Here is a 27,943-nt window from a genome sequence, read left to right as displayed (position 1 = left end):
AAGATTTTTAATTCTTTTACAGACAACTAACTCATTACATGTCGATCATTGATAACAGAATAATAATATATTGAGGTCAATGACGCACTTTCACAATCAATTTTTTGTATTATTTTTTTACTATATTAGTAATTTCCTCAAATCATCGTAAATATTATCAAAGAAAAAACGATTTTTATATGATTTTTATCACTTATATATTTTAAATGAACCAAAAATTTCTGTGATTATATGGTAATTTATTTTTTAAATCAATCGTGATTTAATGAATCAGTCAAAATATATTAGAATTTCACACATTATAGTAATGGTGAAGTAAAATAGTATATTATGCAACAAGTGTAACAAATTATCAATTGTACACAGGAGTAAATGCGTTGGTAGTAGATAAGTCACACTATAGTACAGTTAAAGATGTTACAAATAAAGGAAAATGAAAGAAACCGCTCGCTTTTTACTAAAACCTCATGAAATATGTTTTTTAGGTGTCAAATATCAAGCGAAAATGTTTCTATTTGTTAATAAACAATAAATGTTTAATTCAATGATACGGTTAAAGTTAATTTTAAAGTTAACTTATAAAATTAATAAATAGCCAACTTGAATTACGTGTACGTTATACTACGTTATACATGTATAATAGTTTTCGATTATTTGACAAACACTTTACATTTACGTCATACAAGTTGCCTGTTTACTAACTTTTTTAAGTGAACTTTAACATTGAAAAGAAGAAGCATTTTTATACCCTGGTATGTATGAAATATATATCAAGGTATACTAATTTTAGTCCCAAGTTTGTAACGTCTGTCTGTGAACAAGATAACTTAAAAACGAAAAGATATATCAAGCTGAAATTTTTATTGCGTGCTCAGGACGTAAAAACTGAGTTTTATTTCGTAAATGAACAAAGTAGGTTTATTTTGTCTTCATCCGTAGGACCCATCTTGTAAACAATTAGAGAAAGAAAAACAGTTTATATTCTATTCCGCATAAATTTTATCAGCAATATGCATCTACTAATTTATTATACATTTTTTTTTATAAACTTGATAAGAAAACATTTTAATACAGATAAGTCTTCTAAAATGTATTGAAAACAAATTTGACCATTGTAAGAAATTGGCTCATATTAAATGTTTCTGTTCAGCTTATATTTTAATACTCTTTGATATCAAAATTTTCCAAAATATACAAATATCCTAATAACTTATTATGTTTTTGGTCGATACCATATTTTTTTAATTAACTGTTATTATTTTTCAAAATTTTTAAAACATTTTTAAGAAATTAATTTTCAACAAATTTATTAAAAAATACTAACAAAACTTACCCGTAAAAAATAATACGAAAATTATTATGTTAATAAAGTTTTTGTTCAAATTTCCTAATATTTTTTAAATAATTTTCCTTATTATTTGCATTTAAATCTAATTACAAATGAATTAGTTTCTTAAAAAATATTGAAAAAAATTTCCAGTAAAATAAAGCATTCAAGAATTTCATGGTAATTAAGTTTTTGGCACACACAAATTTTTAATCAGCGAAATAAATTCATTCAACCAAATTTACAACTTTTTTTCGTTAAATATTTTCGGAAAATAAAATTTAATATTTTTTTTATCTTATCAATAAAACTTGCTACATTTCTTAAAATAAAAATCGGTTCAGTTATAGTTTATTAAATGTTCAAATTTATTTAAATAGAATTTTATATGCAAATATTACCAAAAAACTAAAATATTTCACAAATGAAAAATCAAAAAAAAATTGGGGTAATTTTTCATATTTAAAGCAAAAATCATTATATTAGGAAATTTATGATTTTTTAGGGTCGATATTTCTATCGGTTATAAAGTGTTGCGATACCAAAACGAAACTGTTACTAAAAAAAAGAAATTTTGTGTATCAATTAATGAGTATTTAACACGCCTTTCATACCAAAATTAAGATCTGTAAATAAAAATAAAAAACTTTTTTTGGAAAAACATTGACTTTGATAGTTAATTTCTCATCAACCAGAATCGATATGAATTTTTCACAAAAGACACAAAGGGATGATTAATTGATAGATAAAAAATTTTTCGATCATTATAATTTTTTTGATATCGAAATACCTTAATAAAAAACATATTTAAATAATAAAAATTTAATGCAACAAACAATAAAAAATTATATAAAAATAGAATCTTTAAAAAAAGAAATTCATAAAAATTCCCATTAAAACATGCTAAAAATTGCATATTATTTTAATGATGATAAATAAATTTTTGGCACGCACAAAAAACACGATTAATTCTAAACAAAGAAATTTTTTTTCTTTTCATTCATTAAAAAAAATAGTTTTTAAAAAATAAAAAATTTTCAACTTACAATTTATTTCAACGTAATTTTTTAAACTTTAAATCACACTTAAAAAATAATTTTTTTTTTTAAATATAAACAAAAATCAGCTGTGTTTGAAAATCAGCAGAACGCTTGCTATGTGTTTTGTATATTAGTATCTGCGCGCGCGATAGAGATATTTTCAGTTGAAGTATCGAAATAGAACTGAAGAAAGTTTCAGCTGATATGTTCCGATGTAATAAATAAATATATTGAACTACAAAAATAATAATAATAATGTGTTGAGAACTCAGAGTAGGTACAGTACAAAATGATTTGAGTAGCTCGTCATAATAAAGGAAAGTTCAGTGTGAGTCTTTGTTTTTTAACAGTTCTCTGCGCCACTGCTACGCTTCGAAGTGAACTATGATGAACTATGTAAACAATATTATTAATACGTTTAATGTTTTATTACTTTGTAACAAGTTAAAAAAAAACATACAGTACGCTGGTCGTGTTCAATTTAATATTATCAACTATATTTTTTTACATTTATACTTTAATAGGTATGTTCGAGCAATATATTGTATTTTGAAATACAATCAGGGACAATGCAATAGTGAGAAATATTTACAATTTTTATTTTTGTCCAGCTCAGTAAAGTAACTCGAAAAATAAGGCAGTATTCTGGTCTAGAAATTTTTTTGCATATTTTTAAAGTTTAGTGGATTTTCTGGTAACGAAGTTTGAATTGATCTCACTATACTGCGAGCTTCTACTGCTTCAAAAAAAAGCATAATAACTCGAAGTGAAGAATTCCTAATATATGGATCTGGGATAGCTAATTAATCCAAAGTAAGTAATATTGTTCGAGTTACTCTGCCGAAATTGTCTCTCCAATTTAAAATTCGCGTTGTTCTTGAAACTATATTTTTGGGAGTGGTTGACATGATATCTCAAGTTCTACTCGACCGATTTCTTTGAAATTTAGTGGGAATCTTCCTTATACATCTCTCTATCATCTGAATCTCGGATTTAAAAACAATAAAATCGGTCTCAACGGTTATAAAATGTATTCTCAACGGTTATTTCTAAGAAAAAAAAACATATTTTGCAGAAAATGGGCGGGGATTTTTTACAGGTTCATAGGAATATATTTTCCAGGAATTTTTCTTAAAGTTGAATATTTATTCGAATAATATATAATTAATTAAAAGCTGCTCATTTTCTTGTATACCCAAAAAAATTATTACAATTTTAAAAATTCTTAATAAAGAATTTTTATATTTGCTCGAATAAATTCTATGCAATGTTAAAAACAGTTTATCTCAACTCATTTTGTTATCAATAAATTTTTTTTTTAAATATACTAAAAATGATTTTAAAAAATTTAAATAAAAAAAATGCTACAAACCTTAGCAATATTACTCAATCAAAGATTTCCACTTACTTAAAACAGTACCAAAAATTTTTACTATATTAATTAATCTATGATTTATTAAATATGAATTTGAAAGCACTTATAGTGTAAATTTTAACTCAATTGATCGTATCGTACTGTAGTTATACAAATTGAGTGGTCCAATAAAATTTATTTATTTATGAACAGGTTTTATATTCTCGGGGCTGGAGAATTATTTATTTAATTATTATTTATTTAGAGTAAATTGTTGAAGCGTGTATAAAGGACTTGCACGAAATATATTTGAAATATTTTTCATTAATTTATTTTGTGAAAGTGGGAATTTATATTTTGCAGTATTTAAACGGGGAATTTGAAGATTCTTAGATTACTTGCAAATTTAAATTAAAAATTATTTATAATTTTTATAGTATTAATTACCGTTTCGTAGAATCTATTAAGAAATGGAACGTTTATATGGGTCATTCTCGTGTTACTCTTCGAATCTTCTGCAAAAAAATAGTTAAAAGCTTTAAAATAAGGGGTAAATCATGGAATTTGATAAAAGAATAAGGAAGATATCGCATATCCAGAAAAAAAAGGCTAGAGAAATAATACATAAGATGGATAGGGTATATTGGGTTAGACTACGTTGCGTTATATTGGATGGAGTTGCAGAAGGGAATTTGGAAGATTGGAAGGAAATGTCAAGAGAGATTCTAGAATAGCTATGCACTTTAATTATGTGTATAAAAAATTTCGATTAAGGCTGCGTTATTTTTAATACGTTACCTATATATAAATTAACATTTCACATATAAATTATTTAAAGGATATATTTAAATTTCAAATTAAGTTCCATTTTTATACCATGTATATATGAAATATACATAGTATATTAAGTTTAGTCCAAAGTTTGTAACGCTTAAAAATATTGATGCTACGCACAAAATTTTGCTATAGGTGTTCATAGAATCACCTAATTAGTCCATTTTCGGTTGTCCGTCCGTCCGCCCGTCTGTGGACACGATAACTCAAAAACGAAAAAAGGTATCGAGCTGAAATTTTTACAGCGTACTCAGGGCGTAAAAAGTGAGGTCGAGTTCGTAAATGACCATCATAGGTCAATTGGGTCTTGGGTCCGTAGGACTCATCTTGTAAACCGTTAGAGATAGAACAAAAGTTTAAATGTAAAAAATGTTTCTTATAAAAAAATAAACAACTTTTGTTTGCAACATTTTTTCGTTAACATCACTGTTTACCCGTGAGTGCGCCAATTAGGCGGAAATTTTATCGTAGGTACTATACTTGAATATCAGTTATGTATGTGTCACTTGTATGTATATGTTATGTGATAAAGAAATCAACACTGACTATGCATGGTATTTCAACAATTAACTCAGTCAATTGTTTGTTTTCACTTGTTAAATTTCGTCTTACTTAATTTAAATTATACTTATTTACTTTAAATATTAATACATATAATTACTTCAACAAGCAATATTTATTTTTTGTCTAAATTATTTGTAAAATGTTCATAATGCTGTTATATATGTATGAGAAAATTTCGTAGGAAAAAATTTGTTAGGCGTGACCTTGACAATAGCATATTCAAACTATCACTAGGAGGTATTTCTAGGAGGTTATCTAAATATGTACTTAAAAAATGTGAAAATTTGAATTTTTGAATTTTCATATTTTTTATGATCAGATTTGAGCTCAGCGACTTCAAATAAAAAGTAGGAATTTAACCAAAACTAATGAAATTATTTTTTTAAATGTTTTTCAAAGTAATATAATCGAATGGAATCAGTAGGTATCCCTTCTTAAGTTGAATATTTTTAAATGAAATTTACTAATATCTGCTGATTATCATTGGTTGCTGGTTATCGAATGATATTCAGTGAATGAACAAATTTATCAATTTTTGTCATACATTTTCCAACTTTAATTTAGCTATAACATGAAATCCTGTAATTTTTATGACTTGTGCCTATGGGAACTTTTCTTTAAAATGTCTTAAACTATCATTTCCCAAAATTTGAAAAAGTTTGACCGAAATTTAGATTAAATCGAATTTGTGCGAGGTCTAATTTAATGAATTATTTTAAATTAAAAGTTTAATTGATATTGTCATAATAAAAAGTTAAATGACAAAATATTATATTATTAATATTATGGTAGTATTAAAATTATTTTACCCTACTTCCGTAAACATTACAATTTATTATTTATTATTTGAATCATCAGTCATCACTATATAGTGTCACTATTGTGACTCGTTCTGTTATCACTGGTGCTGTAATAATAAGTTACTCGTATCACACAATGAAATTGTAATTGGACAAATTAATAATTACATGAGTGTAATTTAAATAGAATTGTTTTCATTTTTAATAATAATTTATTCTATTCTTTTGTATTTTTATCTATTATAATAATTATTGAAACATTTTACATGTGTATTGTTTTTAATGACATAAATTTTGATCAAAAAATATTTGATTTAATTTCAATTTTAAATTTAATAAATGCATGATTCTTTGTTCCAAAAATACACTTATGGGCATATATCTAGTTCAAAAAATGGATCGAAACACCGAGAAATATTAATTAATGAGAAATGAAAAAAATACACTTGCACCAGAACTCGAACCCGGACCTCTTGGATTCACCCCAAGCGCCTTAGCCAATTGAGAAACTGAGAAACTGAGGGATTCTCTGATATGCCAGAGAATCCCTCTGAAAAACATTTATGGTTCATTCCGATAATTCTCATTCACGTTTACTTCGAAAAATCACGATTTAACTATTATTTTTTTCGATGTGTTGAAACTTCAAGAAATATTCAAGAGAATCCCTCTGAAAAACATTTATAGTACACTATGATAATCCTCAGTCATGGTTACTTCGAAAAGTAACGATTTAATGATTTTTTTTTTTCAAAAGCTGTGAAATGAAAGAGAAAATTTCAAAAGCTGTGAAGATCATGGTTTTTTTAAAGGTATTCACAACTTAATTTTCTTAAACTTTCCCTTAGAATCATTTCCAGTTCTAATAGGCTTAGATCCTTCAGCCTATATCCTGATCTAGTCCTCATCATCAACAAATTTTGTACTATCTAGTCAGTATAAACCAGTTTCATACGGATTTCGTTTTTACATAACTTGCATAATAATTTTTTTCTAAATATTGATGAAAAATATAACCTTCAATTTAAATAAAATTATATTAAATTGGTTTGGTTTGGTTTTGTACATGGACGTCTCGAGGAGGGCAGATTAGGTTAGATGCTCTTCCCTCAGTGTGTATCTAGCACAGATTTTGTTGGCTTAGTATGTAAATATACCAAAATATGGTTGAATTTATAAAATTTTTTAAACCAAAAATGTCTAATTTGCCCACCTCTAGGCTAAAAATTTCTGTTTTACCATCGCCATTTGGGACAAATGTGCTTAATACGCCCATGAGTTTACATATTATTATTAAATAAATCGCAAGTAAATTAGCATGCAGCGCGCTATAAACAAAAGGATCTATTTTATTGTGCGCTGCATACAAAAACTAATTATATCGTTCAAGGTAAAATACAAATACAGTAGAACCACGATAATACGGTCCTTGTCTAGTCCGCGGTGCCACTTGTAACTCGCGGTGCCACTTGTTTCTTACTATACTAATTTCCGCATATCATAGTTTGATATGAAATTTGTCGGATTACGGAATAATAAAGTAGTACTCTTTTTCAAAATATAGTCTGACAAATATCTTATATTTTTAGATAATTTTCTATATGTGCATAGAAATCATTTTTTCGGTATCGAAACCAAAAGAAAATAGTCGATTGTTTTGATTAACCCAAGTGTAAATGCAGATGCACCACTCTGGAAGTAATCCTGGCAGCGCCCATGCAGAATCTTTGCAAAACGTTTTCGGAAGCAGAAAAGCGTTTATCATATTAGCGCGGTTTCACTGTACTTAAATTATAATAATTAGATGAGCATTATTAATTAAATTCATTCAGCATACTAACATTGAACTTCATACGGGTCTATTCCACATACAAAATATCCTGGGGGCCAACAACAAATTTTAAATACCTACAATGTTAAATTTTTAGAGATATTTATCGGGTGCGCTATTAAGTAAATATAAGTACTAGCGATATACTGGCACTCCTTGAGGCGGAAACGTCACGCGTTTAGTCTGAAAGAAAGTACGCATACGTGCTTGGGTATCAATACTAGTCCGCAGGCCCTCGCCCCGAAAAACTTACTCATTACATCAACATTGAAACTATATACAGAGTACCTTTTTCATATGCTTGAATTTCGATATATAAATTTCATCGAGGAAAATTCAATTCGGCATCGAATTCGATCTAAGTTTTTGGGTTTAATTAAAACCTCATTCTGATTCATAACTGACAAACATTAGATGAACGCTTTAAATTAAAAAGTTGTTCTTTATAAATACACAAACATTTTTTGAAACCCGAATAGTTTAGGCAGTAATTGATAGCAAAAACCTAGCTTTTTGTGCCTTTGTTCATTCAATTTGAACAAAAATGATCTTTATAGAAAAACGAACCACTTTTATTGGATATTGGAAATTTTTTTTCGAAAAGTGCCTAGATTGCGCAGAAACAACTATACGAAATACCAATTTTAATACGAAAAAACTTCTAAAGAATCTTTTTTCGCCTAAACTGTACGGTTTGCGGAAAAATGTTTCGAACGAAAACTGTTATTTTTTTAATCAATAACAACAAATTTCAAATTTAAAGTGTTCATCTATCGATTACCAATTATAGAGTGAGCTTTTCATTGAGCTTGAAAACCTAGGTCAAGTTAAATGTCTGAGTAAAATGCGCGCCTACACACTCAACATTTTTTGCTTGAAGCATTTTTATAGATAAAACTTATTTTTTAAGTTCCAAGCATATGTCAACTTTAAAAAGCACCCTGTATGTGAGCTTTTTGTCGATATAAATTCCCGGTATCGAGACGTCTGTTTCGATGCGTCATAATTTCTGTTTCCGATTTGGGTAAAGCTCATGTTATAAGACAATTACGACTCAAAAAAATTTAAATTTTGGTTAACATCTGGGCGTGTACTTTTCGAGATAACAGCAAAAATCGATCCGAGGTATCATTTTTCTTAGAAATCACTAGCTCAAACGTCAAATGAATTCGGTTTTTACAATTTTTTGGGTCAAAATTACCTTCTAAACACAATCAAATTTAACTTCTTCTTTCAAAGTCGACTACATTCATAAATATTTCGGAGTTTTCATATTTATTAAAATAATAATTTAGGAAATTAAATAAAACTACATAAATTTTTTATTGATTTTTTGTTTATTGAATTTTAACCACATAAGCATAGTTTGGATTTTAAAATTTGGACTGAAAATAAAATAATTCAAAAAAAAATTAGAAGTTTTATTAAAAATGATATTTTGGAATATTTGTGGAATCAAACTGACCTGTATATGAATTGCAAGCACTGCATCGTCTTCAGATTCATAAATTTCGATCAAAGCATTTCCATTTCCATCAACGGTCACTACTTTGCCGGTACATTTGTTGTTAATTAAATCACCAGTAATCACATCACAATATTTTCCGCTGGGTAAACATGTCTAAAACCAAACGAAAAAATTACTAAGTACCTACAAACCTCTATCAGGGTACCATTGAAAACGATCCCCTAGAGAAAAATAATTATGAAAAATACTAACTTGTAATGTTTGCTTAAGGTTTCCAGACTTATTGATTGCAATAAATCCTCGATTTCCGCGACAAAATGCAATTTGATTACTACCATTATCCCACCAATTTGTTAGTGGAGCATCATCACCCACAACATTTTTGAATTGAACCATTCCATAAATTGGTCGCCAACGATGTTCACAAACCCAACCATTTCCACATGAATTATCCGCATTTATTTTTGGACTTATGATGTTTTCATTGCCATCCATTGGTGGACCAAGTTCTTTATTATCAAATGCAAAACTGGACATCACACGAGGAATTTTGCTGTGTGGATGCGCTAACATAAACGCAACTGCCATCTAAAAATTCGAACAACGACTGAAAAAAACATTGCTGAAGTCCTGTCGCATACGACTCAACATCACATTGTACCCCCGCATCTATTGTGCCATTTTATAGAGTTAAATTATTGTCTCTTTTATCTAATTCATGGACGGATTTTTGAATATTCTCGCAATGTCGTATACTTGAGAACTAAAAGGAATGAACTAAAATTGCATACCTTATATGGTTTCGATTTTTTGTAAGTTAAGACATAACCATCACGTTGAGTGTCATGATTATCCACAAATACTAAACCATCTTCACCTTTCATTAAGCCCCAACTGGTTCCAAATGTTCTCAAATATTTTATTTCACTTTCTCCGCCAAAGTGTTTTGTTAATTCAACACCATTACGAAATTCGGTTACTGTTCCAAGTGGTATATATTCTTCACGTTTTATTGGTTCATTTGGATCTCCAAAATCCGATACTTCTTGTGTAATAAAAGCTCGCGCATTTTCTGGAAATCCATGGTCTACTCGTAAATTTTTTACACTATTATAAATGTATTTTAAATCGGATGGTAACATATGTTTAGCTGCATCAAATCTATGAAGAAAATTATTTAATAAAGATATCCGAAAAATTAAGGATATGGTCTTAGAAGGTCAGAAACTTATTATTCATTATGGAATAAATAATTTTTAACTAGGTTTCCTCAATGAAAGATCTACCCGTATCTCCCTCTACAACTTGGATTCAAAAATATTGTCACTAACAGACTCCTCGATAAAGAAATTATAATAATTTCTTAGTTCCTCTATCGTGATTTAAAGTTAGATGAAGTGGCAAAAGAGTTTAATAAAGGATTTTCTGAGAGAATATGGTGATTTATTTTGGATTAAGGAGTATTTTAGAATGAGTTCTGTCAATCGATGAAATGAACGTGAATACCGCGAGGACCACAAATTTTTCGGTATGTGTTACCACCGAATTTCACCTTCTAAGTTTAACTAAACAAAGAGGAAGATATAGGTGGTTATAGTGGCGTCATTGTCCGATATCACCATACATACAGAGATACATATAAAATATATATAAAACTTTGTTTTGCTAAAAGAAGATGGGCAACAGTCTTTGAATGCTTATAACTTCTTCGTTTTTTAATCAATTTTAATTTTACTTTCAAATTTTGTCATAGTATCAAGTGTCATCAAGTCTAGTTTTACATTTACTTTTTGCGTATTATGGCAAATTTAACATCAGACAACTAACGTTTTGCTTAATTTCATTAATAATCTAAAATTTCTGGGATTCTTAAGACCATTAGTCAACGGGAAATACCTAAATCCAGCAACACCTGCATCAACCATACGATTTAATTTATCAATCATTTTCTCTCGGACATAATCTTGAGACTGATCCAAATCACGTAATCCAGACAACTCACAAAATCTGAGCTGGTATGCATCATTCCAATTTTTTATAGAGCATGTTTGATGGAAATTGGATTTATCATATGGAACGCCGGGATAATACTTTGATTCTCCGGTCTTTGCTGTACTTCCAGCCGTCCCAACTGCATTATCTCCATTATTACCAGTCATATGATTTAAAATTACATCCACAAATACTCTAAAAATTTGATCATACTGTATGTAATTAAGGAGGTCGTTCCGCTGGCTGGATATAAATTGTGCATTTTTTTAACTAACATTGGCAACGGAAGGATCTCCTTAATTCAATAAAATAAGTATTTGACTTCTTGAAAATTAGAGTATAGCAAGAAAATATTGTCTTAAATCAAAGTATTTACTTTCTGCTTTAACAACAAATTTTCCTGCTAGTAGTTTTTTCAGTTTATTATTTATTTCTCAATTTTCAGGGTGAAATATATATATTAGTGCAAAAAAAAGAAACCTGAATATTTCGAAAAACTAATTTTCAGTTTTTGTTTTCACTCATGAAAACTTTTTTGAAGCTCATTGTGAGTTATTCCATAAAAATTACAATTTTAAAATGAAATAATTCAAAATTGTCTCCCGCAAGATGCCCCAAAACTGTGTTCAAATCTTACACAAGACTTCTCTTTCATATTCTGTCTAATCCTGAACATCTAAATTTTAAATGAAACCTTAAAATATTTACTAACACAAAGACTTACCTAACACCAGCATCGTTACACCGCCTTACCATATTCCTAAACTGTTGCTCATTACCAGAACGTGATATAAATTTATAGCTCATGACCTGATAACGTTCCCACCAAGGACGTTTGACCTCACTATTTCTAATTACAATACATTCCGTAATTACAGATGTTTGTAAGCCACCATAACCGTATGGTCCTAAAAATTGTTCACACTCTTTGGCAATATCATCAAATTTCCATTCAAATAAATGAACCATTGTTGTACGATTACCAATGTAATGTGGATTCTTTTGTTGAACTGATTGTTGTATACATATTATTGCCAAGAATAATAACAATTGCCATATTTTCTTTTGTTGTTTATCCATTTTTTAAATAATTTTTAATGATTATGACAGTTGGCAAATTTCCTAAATAATATTATCATTAAACTAATTGTTGTCATTAAAATAATTAAATAACATAAATTCGAAACTTAAATAGGTTAATGTTATAAGAAATGAACGTATTTAAAACTTACTTTTTTTGATAATTGCATTTAGGCAATTTGTATGACGTAAATGTAAAAAATGCTCTAAAAATATCGACAAAGCGTCAAAAACCAAAGTTTATGTTTTGTGTGGCTGTGATAAATTTTCATCATGAATCGTTTTTGAAGCTCATTTGCCGATTAATTAAAAGTAAGTACTGTGTTAAAAATCACAATTTTATGTCCCCGAGTTCTCGAAACGAAATAAAAATAATAAATGAGGATGGAAATACCAATCTGGGGGCTTTTGGATTCACTGACTTCTAATCGGACCATAAAAAATATGAACATAAAAATTCAATTTTTAGCTACGAGATTTAGCTTCCAGAACAACCTTAATATATTTATTTTAACTGGGGTTTAATATTATCAGGGATCGAAATAGAGATATCGGCTAAAACTTAATTTTGCGACCGAAAATCCTTTCTAGCATGTATATAGAACAGAAAAATGTAGTTTCCGGGAGTTTTTGTAGACACATGCCTACCTCTGGGATGGGTTAATTTAAATTCATAGAAGATAGACCAATTTTAATTAACATTTACAGTTGAATATAAAATTTAAAAAATATATACATACTGGCGGCCCCGACGGACGTTGTCCCGTAAAAACATAACTCCAATTCATGAATACCTATACTACGTTTAGCCTGTCCGCTAAACCCATCCCGCTAAACCCCAATTTAACTCCTATTTATTGGAGTGGCCTGACCTTCGACCTTTGGCCTGACCTTTGATAGTAGAGCTCGCTGCGCTCGCATATGGCTCTAATAAATGCCTATTGACAATACCTGAATACTATTAAAAATACATAGTACACATAGTATACATAATGTGATATGATTTATATGCGCTCCCACCATTTAATGAAATTTCATTTTTTTGGTACGGAGCCCTCAAAAACAGTTGTACTGGACCAAATTGTAAATCTAAACCATTCTCGAATCTCCACGAACACACACAAAAAATTTCATCAAAATCGGTCCAGCCGTCTAGGAGGAGTTCAATTACATACACACGCACACAAGAAATATATATATTAAGATAAACATATAGACTTACCTACTTTTGCCGTGATCCGTGTTCGGATAAATTCACGAATTGATTACATACAAAGATTCGAAAAATTGTTATTTTTATATAAATGTTTAAATAAATAATATTTTTTTCATAATTATTATTTGTTTAAACAGATGGTTTGCTATTCAGTGGCTCACCTAGATAATACTAAATCATTATCACTGGAAATTTTCAAATCTACCAAAAAAATTAAATAAAAAAAGGTCTAAGTTCCCGTTTATTTGAAAAACCGTTTCACTTTAAAATAAATTAGATTTTCATGAAACCAAAATTATTGTTATTGAATCTTATAACGTTATAAAATTTATTGTTGTGTCATTTGACTTCATTCAAATTTTTCCATTTTTTTAGCCTTTTTTCTTTTTTCTTTGAGATCGAAAAAGTTTTCGTTTAGATGGGATCAAATCACACAATTTTAAATTGATCTTAAAGTAGGAAAAAAAATACGATAAAATCTATTAGACTCGAATATTCGAAAAATAAAAAAGTTAAACTTTAATAACTGGATTATTCAATCGCTAATTCGCATTAGAAGGTCCAATTAACCTACGAAAAGACCAATTTTCGAAAAATATGCAAAATTTCTTGTCAATAAAAAACAGGAGTTTTGCTGAGCCATTACCGAACTTTTCACTAAATAACAATTTTGTATCCATTTCTAAAAAAAAAGTAATGAGAAAATTTAAAAAACTCAATTTTTGTCGATTTTTCTTGGAAACTACGGGCCCAATTTTAATTCTACGTATGGTATTCGATAGGTTTTTTAAGACCTACAACTTTCACTTGTTTAGATTTAATTTTTTTTTAAAAGCCGGTTTTTCACTTTTGAAAATACTAGGCAATGAGAAACTTGTCAAGACAAAAACAAAAATCTTTTTTGTATTATATTCTTCTACATCAAAATATTTTTTGTTTTCTGATAACAATTTTGCTTCTGCAGGTTAATTAGAACTAGGATGGTTTTTCAAATTGTTGACTGTTATCTGCTGGAGTTGTAGGTTTAAATTTGCAGATAATATATAAGTCAAAAGTCGAATTTGGGCACAAATTTGAAGGGGATGAGATTATTTTTCGAGTAACATTATTCTTTTCAAATAAAGACCATACTTGGGGATCGCTACAAAACAATTTATGTTTTAAACATCTAAACCTAGAGGAATACTGTGTACGCTCATGCTTAATTTACCAAATATTTAAAAAAATAAGATGAATAATTTGTTTTTTTATAAATTTTTAGAAAGATATTTTCAAATTTAAGGTCATTCAAAATTTTTTAAATAAAAGCGACAAATAATAACAAAGTTCAGATGTTTTCAAACTTCTAATAAATATTAAGTCACTTTGTTTCATAAAAATAATACAATAAAGCTGCAAAATCGTCGACCAAACGGATGATCGTAGTGGAGAGAGACAGATAAAGTAAGCGTGTGTAACTGTCTTCATCTCTCCTTCTACAATTTCTGTGTCTTTCTACCTCTCTCACTGCGATCAAGAATTCACTTATTGCGTTTCCTACGTCTATACACCTCTATGGTATTATCTCTATACTTTGGTTAGATTTGGATTATGACCGGTTAGGATGGCTCCATTTCCTCACTTTTGCTTTCAGGATGGCTGAAATGTACATCACAGGTAGACCAGAATGAAAGAAAGACGCTTTTTTTCAAGCTTATGACAATTTTCCACGTGTTAAAAGAATATTGTGAGACCAACAAGAAATATTTGTATTAGATCTAGCCCGAATGATAAAGTAAAATTAATTAAGGATATGCAAAATTTGGGGATTATTTAAAGTGCACGATATGCTATACAAACAGCTAACAATTTTTCTCATTTTAGTCATCACTGAAATATTTTTAAGCTGCCTGTAAGGCGAGAAAAATGAGCCAACATCACCCAAATCTGTTATTATCCAACTATTTAAAAGCCAACCATCTTCAATTTTCTACAAAGGAAAATTAGGGCTTAATATAATAAAACAAACTGGACTTTTTGTTATTTATTTAGTAAAAATAATTTAGCTTCTTACAATTTAGATACAGCAAGTTTTGACTGAAATAAAAACAAATTGTAAAAAATTTTAGAAGTTTTATTAAAAGACATATATTGGAATATTTGTGAAACCAAACTGACCTGTATATGAATTGCAAGCACTGCATCGTCTTCAGATTCCTTAATTTCGATCAAAGCATTTCCATTTCCATCAACGGTCACTACTTTGCCAGTACATTTGTTGTTAATTAAATCACCAGTAATCACATCACAATATTTTCCGCTGGGTAAACATGTCTAAAACCAAACGAAAGAATCAACAATTATAAATTGTTTAAGTACCTACGAACCTTTATCAGGGTACCATCGAAAACGATCCCCTAGAGGAAAATAATTATGAAAAATACTTACTTGTAATGTTTGCTTAAGGTTTCCAGACTTATTAATTGCAATAAATCCTCGATTTCCGCGACAGAATGCAATTTGATTACTACCATTATCCCACCAATTTGTTAACGGAGCGTCCTCACCCACAACATTTTTGAATTGAACCATTCCATAAATTGGTCGCCAACGATGTTCACAAACCCAACCATTTCCACATGAATTATCCGCATTTATTTTTGGACTGATGATATTTTCATTGCCATCCATTGGTGGACCAAGTTCTTTATTATCAAATGCAAAACTGGACATCACACGAGGAATTTTGCTGTGTGGATGCGCTAACATAAACGCAACTGCCATCTAAAAATTCGAACAACGACTGAAAAAAACATTGGTGAAGTCCTGTAGCAAACAACACAACATCTCATTGTGCTCCCGTGCCATTTTATAGACTAAAATTTTCTTTACTTTTAGCTAATTCATTCACAGATTTTTGAATATTCTATCAATAGCGTAATCTTGAGAACTAAAGGGAATGAACTAAAATTGCATACCTTATATGGTTTCGACTTTTTGTAAGTAAGGACATTACCATCACGTTGAGTGTCATGATTGTCCACAAATACTAAACCATCTTCACTTTTCATTAAGCCCCAACTTGTTCCAAATGTTTTTAAATATTTTATTTGACTTCCACCTCCAAAATGGTTTGTTAGTTCCTTACCGAATCGAAATTCAGTAACTGTGCCAATCGGTAAATATTCTTCTCGTTTTACTGGATCCTTTGGATCTCCAAAATCCGATACTTCTTGTGTAATAAAAGCTCTCGCATTTTCTGGAAAACCATGATCCAATCTTAAATTTTGTACACTATCATAAATATGTTTCAAATCAGATGGTAACATGTGTTTAGCTGCATCAACCCTACAATTTTATGAAATTAAAAAATATTTTCTGAAATTATCTTCCAAATGCACTTAGCCAACGAAAGAAATCAACATGGCGTGCAGTCCGCCATCAAATTAGCAACGAGTAACATAAGAGTAATTACGATTAGCTAATTCATACTGATGATGACTACTTGGTAGTCGAAATACGTATTTATAAAATACATAAATATCCCTGAGTTCTCATTTATTATTTTTGATAATATCTATATGGATATCTATAGCAAACGTACAAAATTTTTGTCCTTCTAAGAAATGAAAATTTATGAAAAATACCTAAATCCAGCAACACCTGCATCAACCATACGATTTAATTTATCAATAATATTCTTTCGGACATAATCTTGAGACTGGTCCAAATCACGCAATCCAACCAACTCACAAAATCTGATCTGGTTTGCATCATTCCAATTTTCTATAGAACATGTTTTATGGAAATGAGATTTATCGTATGGTACACCGGGATAATACTTTGATTCTCCTGTATTTGCAGTACTTCCTGCGGTTCCAACTACATTTTCACCATTATTACCAGTCATATGATTTAAAATTATATCCACAAATACTCTGAAAATTTATGCACACTGATTAATAAAATTTTGGAACTTAAATAAAGCGTAAAAGGTTTGATTTTGCTGGTCGAGTCAATCTTCAATCCGCGGGAACTTTTTTTGTGACGAGGCACTTTCACTTGACCACAATGCCCACCAGTTATGAATGTATGGGTGTGTTAAACTTAAAAGAACAGTGTCCACTTTTAAAAAAGCGCAATCGCAATCGCAACGGAGTATTTTCTAACCAAGACCCTTGTAATGAAATTTTAAATGAAACCTTGAAATATTTACTAACACAAAGACTTACCTAACGCCAGCATCGTTACACCGCCTTACCATATTCCTAAACTGTTGCTCATTACCAGAACGTGATATAAATTTATAGCTCATGACCTGATAACGTTCCCACCAAGGACGTTTGACCTCACTATTTCTAATTACAATACATTCCGTAATTACAGATGTTTGTAAGCCACCATAACCGTATGGTCCTAAAAATTGTTCACACTCTTTGGCAATATCATCAAATTTCCATTCAAATAAATGAACCATTGTTGTACGATTACCAATGTAATGTGGATTCTTTTGTTGAACTGATTGTTGTATACATATTATTGCCAAGAATAACAACAATTGCCATATTGTTTTTTGTTGTTCACCCATATTGAACAACGGTTTTTGAATGAAAATTTTGCTAAAATAAATTATGCACAATTGAAATAGCCCGTCGATATAGTTTTTAGGGGTTAGATAGATCAATAATTTTCTATTAAACAAAAATTTTTAAAAGTCAAAATCAAGCTACTTCTAGATACTGAAGCTCAGCCCCAAAGCATGATCGAATTTTGAGTAAATTTCAATCCTAGTCGATGATAACAAGCGCTTTGTCAGCAAAACAACAGTATACACTTATAGTACAGCAAAATATGTTACAGATAAAGGAAAATGAAAGAAACCACCCGTATTTTGCTAAAACCTCATGGAATGTGTTTCTCAGGTGTCAAATATCATTAGTAAGGTATGAGTTAGTTGCGGTGATGCAAATGTTTCTATTTGTTAATAAAAAATAAATTGTTAATTCAATGGTACGTTCAATGTTAAAGTTGACTTACAAAATTAATAAATAGGCAACTTTAATTACGTTCTCGTTATACATGTATAATAGTATTTGATAAACACTTAACATTTACGTCATACAAGTTGCCTATTTAAAATTTTTTAAGTGAACTTGAACATTGATCGTTCCATTGAATCAACAAATTATTGTTTATTATAACAAATAGAAACATTTACTCATGCGTTACTAATGCTAATTAACACCTAAGAAACACATTCCATGAAGTTTTAGCAAAATGCGACCGGTTTCTTTCATTTCTCTTTATTAGCCGAATTTTCTAACATCTTTTACTGTACCATTACGATATCAGTTAAGAAATAGTCTAGTCAGTTATAACAAATAACAGTTATGAGTTAAAAGCTCTTACCTTTTTAAAATCAGAAATAATTTTAAAACTTATCAAAAAAACTAGTCTCAATAAGAGACAAATAAAATAAATAATTTAGATTATGTAATACCAGTATTTATATCCGCGTGTTTGGATAAATTTTTATAAAAACAACCAACATTCAATTATAAATACAAAAATTTATTAAAAGTATCAATTATAAATAGATTAGAAAATTTTTTAAATATGAAACACCAAAATATGTTGTTTAATTATCTTTCAAGTAATTATCATATTAATTGTAAACATATATATAATAAAAGCTTTTTTATCACTTTCAACTATACAGGGTATATCATAAATCTTGCAACATCTGTTAGAAATGAATTCGAAAAGTTTTTTGATCCAATTCGTTAATTTTATTGGTTAATTTTTTCAAATTCTAAGATTGGAAACTTTGCTATTTATTTCAAATTTTGTGTATACTGTAAAAATGAAACTTAAAGAAAAAATGTTCTGATAAATTGCAGTAAAATTTACTATATCGGCAACTTTGAAAATTTCAATAAATTTTAATATATCACAATTCGTTTTAATATTGTCACAATTTCTTTGCACTAATTCGCGCATTGCAATTAATGGGAGATTATTTGAACATTTAATTTCAACATTTATGTATATTAATTAATTTTAGACTATTTAAAAATTAATTATACATTTCAAACTGTTATCAATTATCAAATGAATTTTTGCCATTCTTTATTTTCCACTTATTTTGATCCGAGGAATTCATTTTCCAGGAAAACGGAAAATCTGTGGATTTTAACTTAAGTAAATAAAAAAATTTGCCTCCAAATTATTTTTGTATTATTATATTATAACTTTTTATTATATTATTCTTCTTTTTGCTAATCTTTATTTATGACTTATTTTGACTGTAGGAGTCCATTCCTTAGAGATGCGGCGTAACTTATCTCAGCCAATATTTATAGAAATTTTGTTTTTACCTATGATATTTAAAAAATAAACCTAAATAATTTGGCCAAGCGCGTGTCGGACTCGCACAGAAAGGATTCCGTATCATCGTACTTAACACTATATACTTTTCTATATGTGTATGCTGCCCAAAGAATAAGAAATGAAACTATTTTCTATTTTAATTAATGCATGTATCATAGAATATTATAAATAGAGAGAGTTGTTGGCCCAAAATTTGCGATATAATAAATGAGAGAGAAGACTTCCAGTTAGTTCCTATGTGCCCTTGTCTAACCTATATGATTATGACATATGACTATGACAAGGACACATAGGAACTAACTGACAGTCTTCTCTCTCATTCATCATATCGCATCCATTTACAGGCTAGCATATCACTCGTGTTATCTATGTATAATATTCTATGGTAGGTATAAGCAAAAAATGTATCATTAGTAAAGCAATCTATGAGTATGGCTAAAAACTATCATTGTAAAGCCCTCCATGATTCTACAGAAGCACTATAGTCGTAAAGCCATCTATTATTATAAATAAAAACTACTCATACATTTTAATGTATTCCGGTTTATTTATTTATTTATTATTATTTTTTTTTATTTCAACAATTATGTCAATACATTCTCTGTACAAATTTTAGAACAGATGTACGGACAGGGGTGTCTTAATAATAGAGTCCCTTTGTTTATTTACCCTTCGGATACGGAGCCCTAAAAACTAACCCAGAACCAAAAATACAAACAATTTTAGCATTGAATATAATAGGTAATACAAACAGCCCGGCTGTTTTCAAAATTGTCGGTGGCTTTTTTCAAGGTGGGATTTTTTTAAATTATTATTACAAACTCAATTAGCTACATCCTGTTTTTGTGAGCCCACTTCAAAAAATTATCAGTTTTCGATAAGAAATTCCAAAAACCAAGATCTAATTATTACTTATTTTGAAAATATTTTTTATAGTCAACAAGAGAGAAAGAAAACCAGAGCATGAAATTTTTTTCTTTCTTCTAAATAAGAGCCCTTTCCAGTGCCCGATTATTCAAGGATCGTATTTAATAAGACAAAAATTATAGCTTAACAAATTTATTTAATACAAAAATATAAATTTTAAGTTTTTTTATGACGAAATTTATTTTTTAATTTCCATTTACTCGATCCAGGTTTGTTTGGATCAGATTTCGTACCAGTAACACCTTCTTCTTCTGGTTTATGGACTTCGTGAATTATATTGTATAATAGTTTTGCATCATTTGGATTATCTAACATCACAGATAATTCTTCCTGCAAAATGAAAAAATTCGGAAATATTAATTATGTCCAATAGTGTGTCTCTCGCATACACAGCTTAAAGAAATACGAGCGCCAAGGCAAGTTTAGACTTGTGGTTGAAATTATTTGTAGCTTATTTTCAACTTTGATGATGCATTTTATTATAATTTCATAAACGTAGACGAAAAATAAAGAATAAAATTTTTTGATATCTGCCTTGGTTTTCGAAATATTGAAAGCTAAATAATTAAACAAAATTTTCAATTTTCGATATTTTGAAAGTTACTTCAGATATCGAAAAATTTTATTCTTACTTTTCGTCTTATATTGTCAAGTTATAACATAATTCACCATTAAAATTGAAAAAATATTTTTTTTTTATTTGCGTCCCCACTATCGTACTCATAAATTCTTAATTAGTCTTGCACAACGGTTTGTTTTTTTCAATAATTTATTAAGGTTTTAACTTTAATTTAAATAGTTTTTTTTTAATTTCCCCCCACTAGTTTTTGAGAAATCTATGAAAACATATTACCCATCTACCTACCGTTTTACTATAAAACCAATGTTAAATATGGCTAGTTTTGAAGTCATTTATTTATTTAAATAATCGGACAACCGTCCCTTAAATTTTCAGAATTGATTTAGACTTAGTTCCACTTCATATTAAACAAAAAAAAAAAACAAGTCTTTTATCCAAAATTGCCATGGTGCTCGTACATCCTTAAAAATGTTTGCTAAATAAAACAAAAATATTTAAAATAAATTTTACCTCCGTTAATGTAATAATATGATCTAAATTTTTTCCACGTCGTAAAAACGTATCAATATTCTTCGAATGTATGCCTGGTAATTTTTGTACGAAATCATAAACAACTGCATTATATTTCTTCTCAATAATATCTACATCATCTTCACCGCTGATACTTAGTGCATATTCTAAATTTGGTTGATCTTTCCCTTCCTACTCGTAACGAAAATAAACGATCAGCAGTTATATATATATATATATAATATCAACATGACAGAAATTTACCTTCAATTCTTCGAATAATTGTGCTGTAGCGTATGGACTTGGCGACCAAATTAATTTCAATTTTGGAAAGTGTAAAGTTAATAATTGTAATTTCACTTGGATATCATTATGAGAGACATCACTGGATACCACATAATTACTCTGAAAAAAAATATTTATACAGAATATACTTGCAGATATCTGTAAGACGTCCGATTCAGAATGTTGGGGTGCGAAACTTTGGATCCTTCAATCATGGGAAAGATCCCGACGGAGATGCTGTGGGATTTCTGCGTGGAGTTTAGCCTCGGTAGTATCCTATAGCTTCATCTGATTTTAATAGCATCTCTAGCTCGAAGACGTCTCGCCTCAAAAAGAAAATAAATAAAAAAGTATTCACTTACTTGTAAATGAAATGGTTTATTTTGATCGAACTCAATTAACAACATTGGCTTAGTATAAAATCGCGACATTTGTACACATTGATGATACAAACGTCCCGAATTTAACGATTGTATTAAATCGGAAATACTTTTACGTTCAATGCAAATTTCTGGTGTTAAAACATAATCTCCAACCTGCGATTAAAATAGCCATACGCTTAAATCGAAAACATTCTAGAAACAAATTTTTTAAACATTTACCGATATTGTCATTGGTTCAATTTCAATACCACGTTTATGGATTAACGCTGGCAATTCACTACGAAATTCTCGAATATCAACAATAATTTTTGGTATGATAATTTCATCTTGTTCATTCTCTTGACCACCAGCTTTTCGTGTATTTTTCTCCATAATTCGGATACCTTCACGTTGTAACATTAAACAATCATCCGATTTACCATCTTGATAATCCGGCACAACCATTTTCTAAAAAATGTTTCATACAGCCATAAATTAATGCCCTAAGAAGGGGAAGTGTTCGTTAAAGGGAATGGACATTGATGTAAAAATTGTCCCGTTCCTGCTGGAAATATTTTCTGCCAATAATACAATAAGTTTAAAAAATTTTGAAACATTCTAAAAAAGTATGAAAAGATATGTGTAAAACTTATTAAACAGTTTGAAGACTGTATTTTTACAAGTTTTTGGTCTCTATAATATATTTCCACCAGGAAAGTTTTGTGTACTTACAGCTTTTGTTTCAATTAGAAATTCAAATGCTTGTTTTTCACGTCGTAACGTTGTTAAATAACTTTGTTCTTCAACCGTTCCCGAGTGAATTAGAAAATAAACTTTTAGCGGGCGTGAACGTTTATTTTTCGCTTCGTAAACTTCAATTTGTCTTATCGCTGCCATATCACTATGATACATAATTATATAATTTGGTTTCAGTTGTGCTAATGTTTGTTTTAAGTTTAATGAATTTTCTTTATTTTTAAATGTTTGTATTAATATTATTGGATTTTCATTTTCCATTTGTGTCAAATCCAAATTTTCCATCTAAAAAATGTATAACATTTTTCGATTAACATTAATAATTATTTAATATAGTACGAGCGCCAAGTTTGTAAGTTATTTTCAACTTTGATGATGAATTTTGCTATAACTTGTTCACTTCTTGTTAAAATTATCCTGGCGGTCGTACATTCTTGAACTTAAATAATAATTTTAAATAAAAACCCCATTATGGTACCTCAGGAAATGCTTCGAAATGAAATCGTGACTCATTCGAAATCTCATCTGCTTCCGTATCATCGGTGGTATCATTCGAAGAAGATTTCTCCAACAATGTTGAATCAATGCATTGTGTTTGTGACATTTTCAAAAAATAACTATTTTTAGTTTCCTCATCAAATTGATCCTCTTCAACATCCTCCAGAATTGTAGTTATATCATTCGAACTAAATGTTACTTCTGATTCGATCTCATCATTATTTTTTGTTTTACGTTTTTTCTTCGATGCAATTGCTTCTGTTTTTGATTCGTACATCGTTAGAATTTCACTCATTTTTTGTTCGATTAATGATTTTTCGCCAAGTGAATTGGATTCTTCAATTATTGTTAATTGTTTTGTAAAATTCGTAGCCAATTTTCTAAATGGTATTCGATGTTTGATAACATTTAAGAATAAATATTTTTCTGGACCATAAGTTAACACCTTTTAAAAATATTTCAAATTAATCATAGATGTCTACATCAAATTTAGATGGTTGACAGTCGAGATTCTATTATAAGGTCCGGAGCCGTCTTTTCCGGGGTTGCAAGAGAGTGCGTGGCATCCGGGTGCAGGAAAATAGGGTTTTTTTTTGAAGTAAAACTTCTTTAAGCACGCTTGATTTGGAGAATAAACTGGAGAATGCATGATCAGAATGTTACGAAAATGTATGATCTAGCTTGTTACGAAAAGTGTGATCAAGTTGAGAGGAGAATAAGTTAGTGAAGATAGAAAGAGAGAGAGTTACGATTCCACAACATAAAAACATCCATATCATACTATAATTAAATAAAATATTATACATTAAGTGGCGGAACACTGGATTCCGATACCGCAGACCAGCGATCGAAACAAGCTCATGTATATTAAAAAAACTATTCGTTTTTATTACTCAATAATTTTATAAATAATATTTATCCTATTTATAACATGTATTTATACCAAAATATGAAGCTAAAGAAGTTTTATTTCAGTCGTATGGCCTAAATTACACTCAATTTTTTTTTGGTGAAACTATTTTGAAATATTGGATTTGTTACCTGTTGCAGTTGATAGCATGTTTTTGAATCGCTGCATAAAATTAAAACTTTCACTTGATTACTCGTAATATCTTCATGTTTCGATTTCAGTTCCTTTAAATCCATTGGAATATCTTGTTTTAAAATTTCATTTAGCGCCTCCCATTTAGTGCATAATTGTGGATTTAATTCTAAAATAGTTTTTTTTTCTTGTTTTGTTAATTTATTTCTCATGTACTTCCTGATAATTATCATTTTTCAGGCTTACCTTGGTTTATAGCATTGCCGGTGTAAATTAATTGTTTGGACGTTTCAAATAATTGTTCCGCGGCATCTAAACCGACCCAAGATGTTTTCATTGCATGTTCAATGGTCATATACCTACTTATTACTGAATAAAAGGTCACTGGGTCATTGTGGATCATTGTACTTTAAAAATAAAAACTATATTATAAAAATGGTTTTTCCTGTGAACAGGCTAGACATATGCTACTCAGTAGCGTAGCTAGGTAGACAAAGGCCCCAGTGCATAGAGAAAAAAGCGGACAACTCCTCTTTCCACGTAGTTTGAACTTGCATTGACTCATTTGATATTGGCCTTCAAATTTGGCTCGAGATTTGCTAGGTTCGGAAGCTGGATGCTACTTCCTTTAAAAAGCTTAGGAAGCCCTCTGAGCTTCGGGGCCCACCTGCCCCAACGATAGCTACGCTACTGATTGCTACTAACACAATAAGATGTCGTAAAGTTTTTAAATCGGCTACCAATTGTTTAGTTTTACTGCTCAATTGATACCAGACTGCATCCAATTGAGCTTGTAATATTTTATGGAACTTTTTTGTAATACAATTTTCAACAGTTATTTCCTGAAAATTAAATTATTTTTAATTCAAGCGTAATTCGAGTTAAGTGCAGGCCCAGTAATTGGCCCCTCCAAAAAATAAAGAATACAATAGTCGGGTAACTCATAACTAAAATGTAATATCACAAATAATTTTACAAAGGCGTGCCTGGAAAGATTGGATACAGGCCTGTACGCAGGGGGAAAATCACTCCAAATAAATTTGAACTAACAATATAGTCCTCTGAATGGAGTCATTTATGAAACGTATTTCCACTGACTAGTTATACTCCAGTTTTCGAGGAGAAAAAAAGACGAAATCTCTTAATTTTGACCTATATCACCGATTTCGATGAAAATTTGGGATTAAGCTTTATTCACCCTCTAGATCAAAAGTTATACAGTTTCGAGTGGTGATTTTTCCAGGAGGTGGTAACCACTCCTTCTAGGAGGTGGAAAAATATATATTGAAAATGGCAAGGGAAATCGATAGAGTCATGAATTCTAAGATAAAAGTTTGATTCAAGTATATTTCGATAAGTTAATAGTTTCCGAGTTATTGGCTATTGAAATTCGGAGTATTTAACTTCAAATAACTGAAAAATTTGACGTTTTTTGAAAAATGTATATCGTACACTTTTTAAAGTACTATAAAAAACCATGAAAATGAAAAAAATTTCAAACTATTTCCACAATAATTAACCGAATTATAATAAAAAGAAAGTTGCTCGTACCTTTTTTTATCCTTTATTCAACACAAAAACTGATGAATTTTGCCACGAAAACTAAAATTAATACTTGCCGCTTTCCAATTACTTTATTTAGATACTGACAACATACTTAAAAGTTTCGGATATATATTTTTTGAAATATTGCAGTTTAAATGCAAAAAAATGCCTTTATCATTCAATAATTCGCAAAATAATAAAGTTACAAAGAGTTTCTTATTTTTATTGACTGTATGACGTAACATAATGAAAAAAAGTTTAAACCCCTCCCCCTCCACCTCCTAGAAATCTGACCGGATAAATTTGAAAATAAACGTTTCAGAGATAAATCAATCGAGAACTTACTCACCTGTAAATCTAATGTTTTATTAATTCGTTTTAATTCTTTAACAGTTTGATTCATTAAATCTAGAATTAAACTTTGTGCATCTTTTAAAGTTTTCGAAATTGGAATATGTAATTCAACAACCACCGGCTATCAGAAATAAAAAAAATATCAAATTACGTTCGCTCGTAAATCACATTCTAAAGCATAAAAGAGAGAGAGAAAATTTAATAACCTACCTCATATTTCTTTAAATCCTCAATGACAATACTATGAAATCGAGGCCATAAATATAAATTTTTTACGAACACAGTTCGCATAACACGTTCTACTTGGCCAAAATTTATGGTAAAACTTTGTGCACAATTTGAAAATGCTTTTATGAAACCAGTCTAAAAAATTTAAAAAATAAAATCTTAAGGTATTTCGACAATTCCTAAGATTCCTAGTTCGCAAAAAAAAAAGAAATATTTAAAAACATAAAGAAAAGTTTAAACAAAACCTTATTGTGTTGTCGATAAAGTCGTAACGCAAATGCTTCTTGACAACTTTCAATAATTGTATGAGCCCGCAAAACAATCATCCCTGTAATTTTATCAATTGGTACCCGTTGTTTTAAAAGATCCACAACTAAAATACGTGTGGTAATGAAGTGTATACCACCATTTAGGTACACATCTTCACGAACATTCTGAGCAGTTTGATATGTATTACTGTACACATGCGGACTATTTAACTCTTTTATGTAAAAATTTTCTTCCGATTCTGAACTATTCAGGACAATTATTAAATTTCCTGGATCACAATAAACTTTTAATAAGTTTTTAATAACTGTATCCATATGTAGACCTCTAAAAATGGGGGAAACATACGTTAAATTTTGTTAATAATTTAGGTATTTTGAATTATTTACTTGGCGCTAATAAATAAGCCATCCGTTTCAACCGCATCGATAAACATTTGTCGCTCAAAATTGAGCATACTTTCATACATTGATTCATCAATTTGATTTTCGATATTGGAATCCATCTTAAATTAATTAATTAAATTATATTCTTGAATTAGATTAAAATTAAAAGCATTTATTTTTTGAGAAGGCGGTATTTTCATATTATTGTAGTTTCATATAACCTCAATAATTTTGACAGATAATTTTTTTTGACATTTAAGGTGAGATTTCATGATGACGCTTGACGCTAGTCAGATATTATTATATGGCTCTAGCTTTTAGCGTCAAG

At 29.4% G+C, this 27,943-nt stretch overlaps 4 protein-coding genes across 4 annotated transcripts in view; all 4 read right to left on the bottom strand.

Moving 5' to 3' along the window:
- Positions 1-2,392, bottom strand: part of LOC123295066 (glutamine synthetase 2 cytoplasmic) — a 31,534-nt gene extending 29,142 nt beyond the window's left edge. Inside the window, exon 1 of the mRNA XM_044876279.1 lies at positions 2,374-2,392. The gene's annotated coding sequence lies outside the window, so the exon portion shown is untranslated. The remainder of the gene's footprint in view (positions 1-2,373) is intronic.
- A 6,722-nt stretch (positions 2,393-9,114) lies between these two features.
- LOC123297008 (alpha-amylase-related protein-like) lies at positions 9,115-13,547 on the bottom strand. Its single transcript, XM_044878759.1, has 7 exons — positions 13,513-13,547; positions 11,935-12,332; positions 11,115-11,405; positions 10,010-10,379; positions 9,471-9,806; positions 9,216-9,371; positions 9,115-9,135 (listed from the first exon to the last, which is right to left on the bottom strand). The coding sequence occupies exons 2-7, from the start codon at positions 12,288-12,290 to the stop codon at positions 9,124-9,126; spliced, it is 1,521 nt and encodes a 506-aa protein (XP_044734694.1). The 5' UTR covers positions 12,291-12,332; positions 13,513-13,547; the 3' UTR covers positions 9,115-9,123.
- Positions 13,548-15,514: 1,967 nt separating this feature from the next.
- On the bottom strand, positions 15,515-18,968 carry LOC123296462 (alpha-amylase-related protein-like). Its single transcript, XM_044877941.1, has 7 exons — positions 18,895-18,968; positions 17,718-18,104; positions 17,133-17,423; positions 16,464-16,833; positions 15,934-16,269; positions 15,664-15,819; positions 15,515-15,582 (listed from the first exon to the last, which is right to left on the bottom strand). The coding sequence occupies exons 2-7, from the start codon at positions 18,071-18,073 to the stop codon at positions 15,556-15,558; spliced, it is 1,536 nt and encodes a 511-aa protein (XP_044733876.1). The 5' UTR covers positions 18,074-18,104; positions 18,895-18,968; the 3' UTR covers positions 15,515-15,555.
- A 2,011-nt stretch (positions 18,969-20,979) lies between these two features.
- On the bottom strand, positions 20,980-27,724 carry LOC123296332 (DNA repair endonuclease XPF; the record flags this gene model as incomplete). Its single annotated transcript, XM_044877793.1, has 14 exons — positions 27,619-27,724; positions 27,208-27,556; positions 26,945-27,097; positions 26,730-26,855; positions 25,541-25,677; positions 25,082-25,242; positions 24,835-25,004; positions 23,774-24,238; positions 23,272-23,580; positions 22,780-23,007; positions 22,540-22,713; positions 22,157-22,297; positions 21,893-22,084; positions 20,980-21,132 (listed from the first exon to the last, which is right to left on the bottom strand). Coding segments are annotated over exons 1-14 (2,838 nt in total), but the record flags the coding sequence as incomplete, so codon positions are not given.
- Between the last annotated feature and the right edge of the window lie 219 nt (positions 27,725-27,943).

Source organism: Chrysoperla carnea, chromosome 3 (genome assembly GCF_905475395.1).
Source record: "Chrysoperla carnea chromosome 3, inChrCarn1.1, whole genome shotgun sequence".
NCBI classification, from domain to species: domain Eukaryota; kingdom Metazoa; phylum Arthropoda; class Insecta; order Neuroptera; family Chrysopidae; genus Chrysoperla; species Chrysoperla carnea.
Note: the sequence above shows the minus strand (reverse complement) of the source record. Positions and strands in the feature narration are given on the sequence as shown.

Coding starts and splice junctions, on each gene's coding strand:
- LOC123296462 (XM_044877941.1), bottom strand. CDS start 18,073: ATGGGTGAACAACAAAAAACAATATGGCAATTGTTGTTATTCTTGGCA. Junction 17,424..17,717: donor TGTAACGATGCTGGCGTTAG/GTAAGTCTTTGT, acceptor ATAAATTTTCAG/AGTATTTGTGGATATAATTT. Junction 15,583..15,663: donor TGCTTGCAATTCATATACAG/GTCAGTTTGGTT, acceptor TTTTTATTTCAG/TCAAAACTTGCTGTATCTAA.
- LOC123297008 (XM_044878759.1), bottom strand. CDS start 12,290: ATGGATAAACAACAAAAGAAAATATGGCAATTGTTATTATTCTTGGCA. Junction 9,807..10,009: donor AAAAATCGAAACCATATAAG/GTATGCAATTTT, acceptor TCGAATTTTTAG/ATGGCAGTTGCGTTTATGTT. Junction 9,372..9,470: donor ACCTTAAGCAAACATTACAA/GTTAGTATTTTT, acceptor GTTTGGTTTTAG/ACATGTTTACCCAGCGGAAA.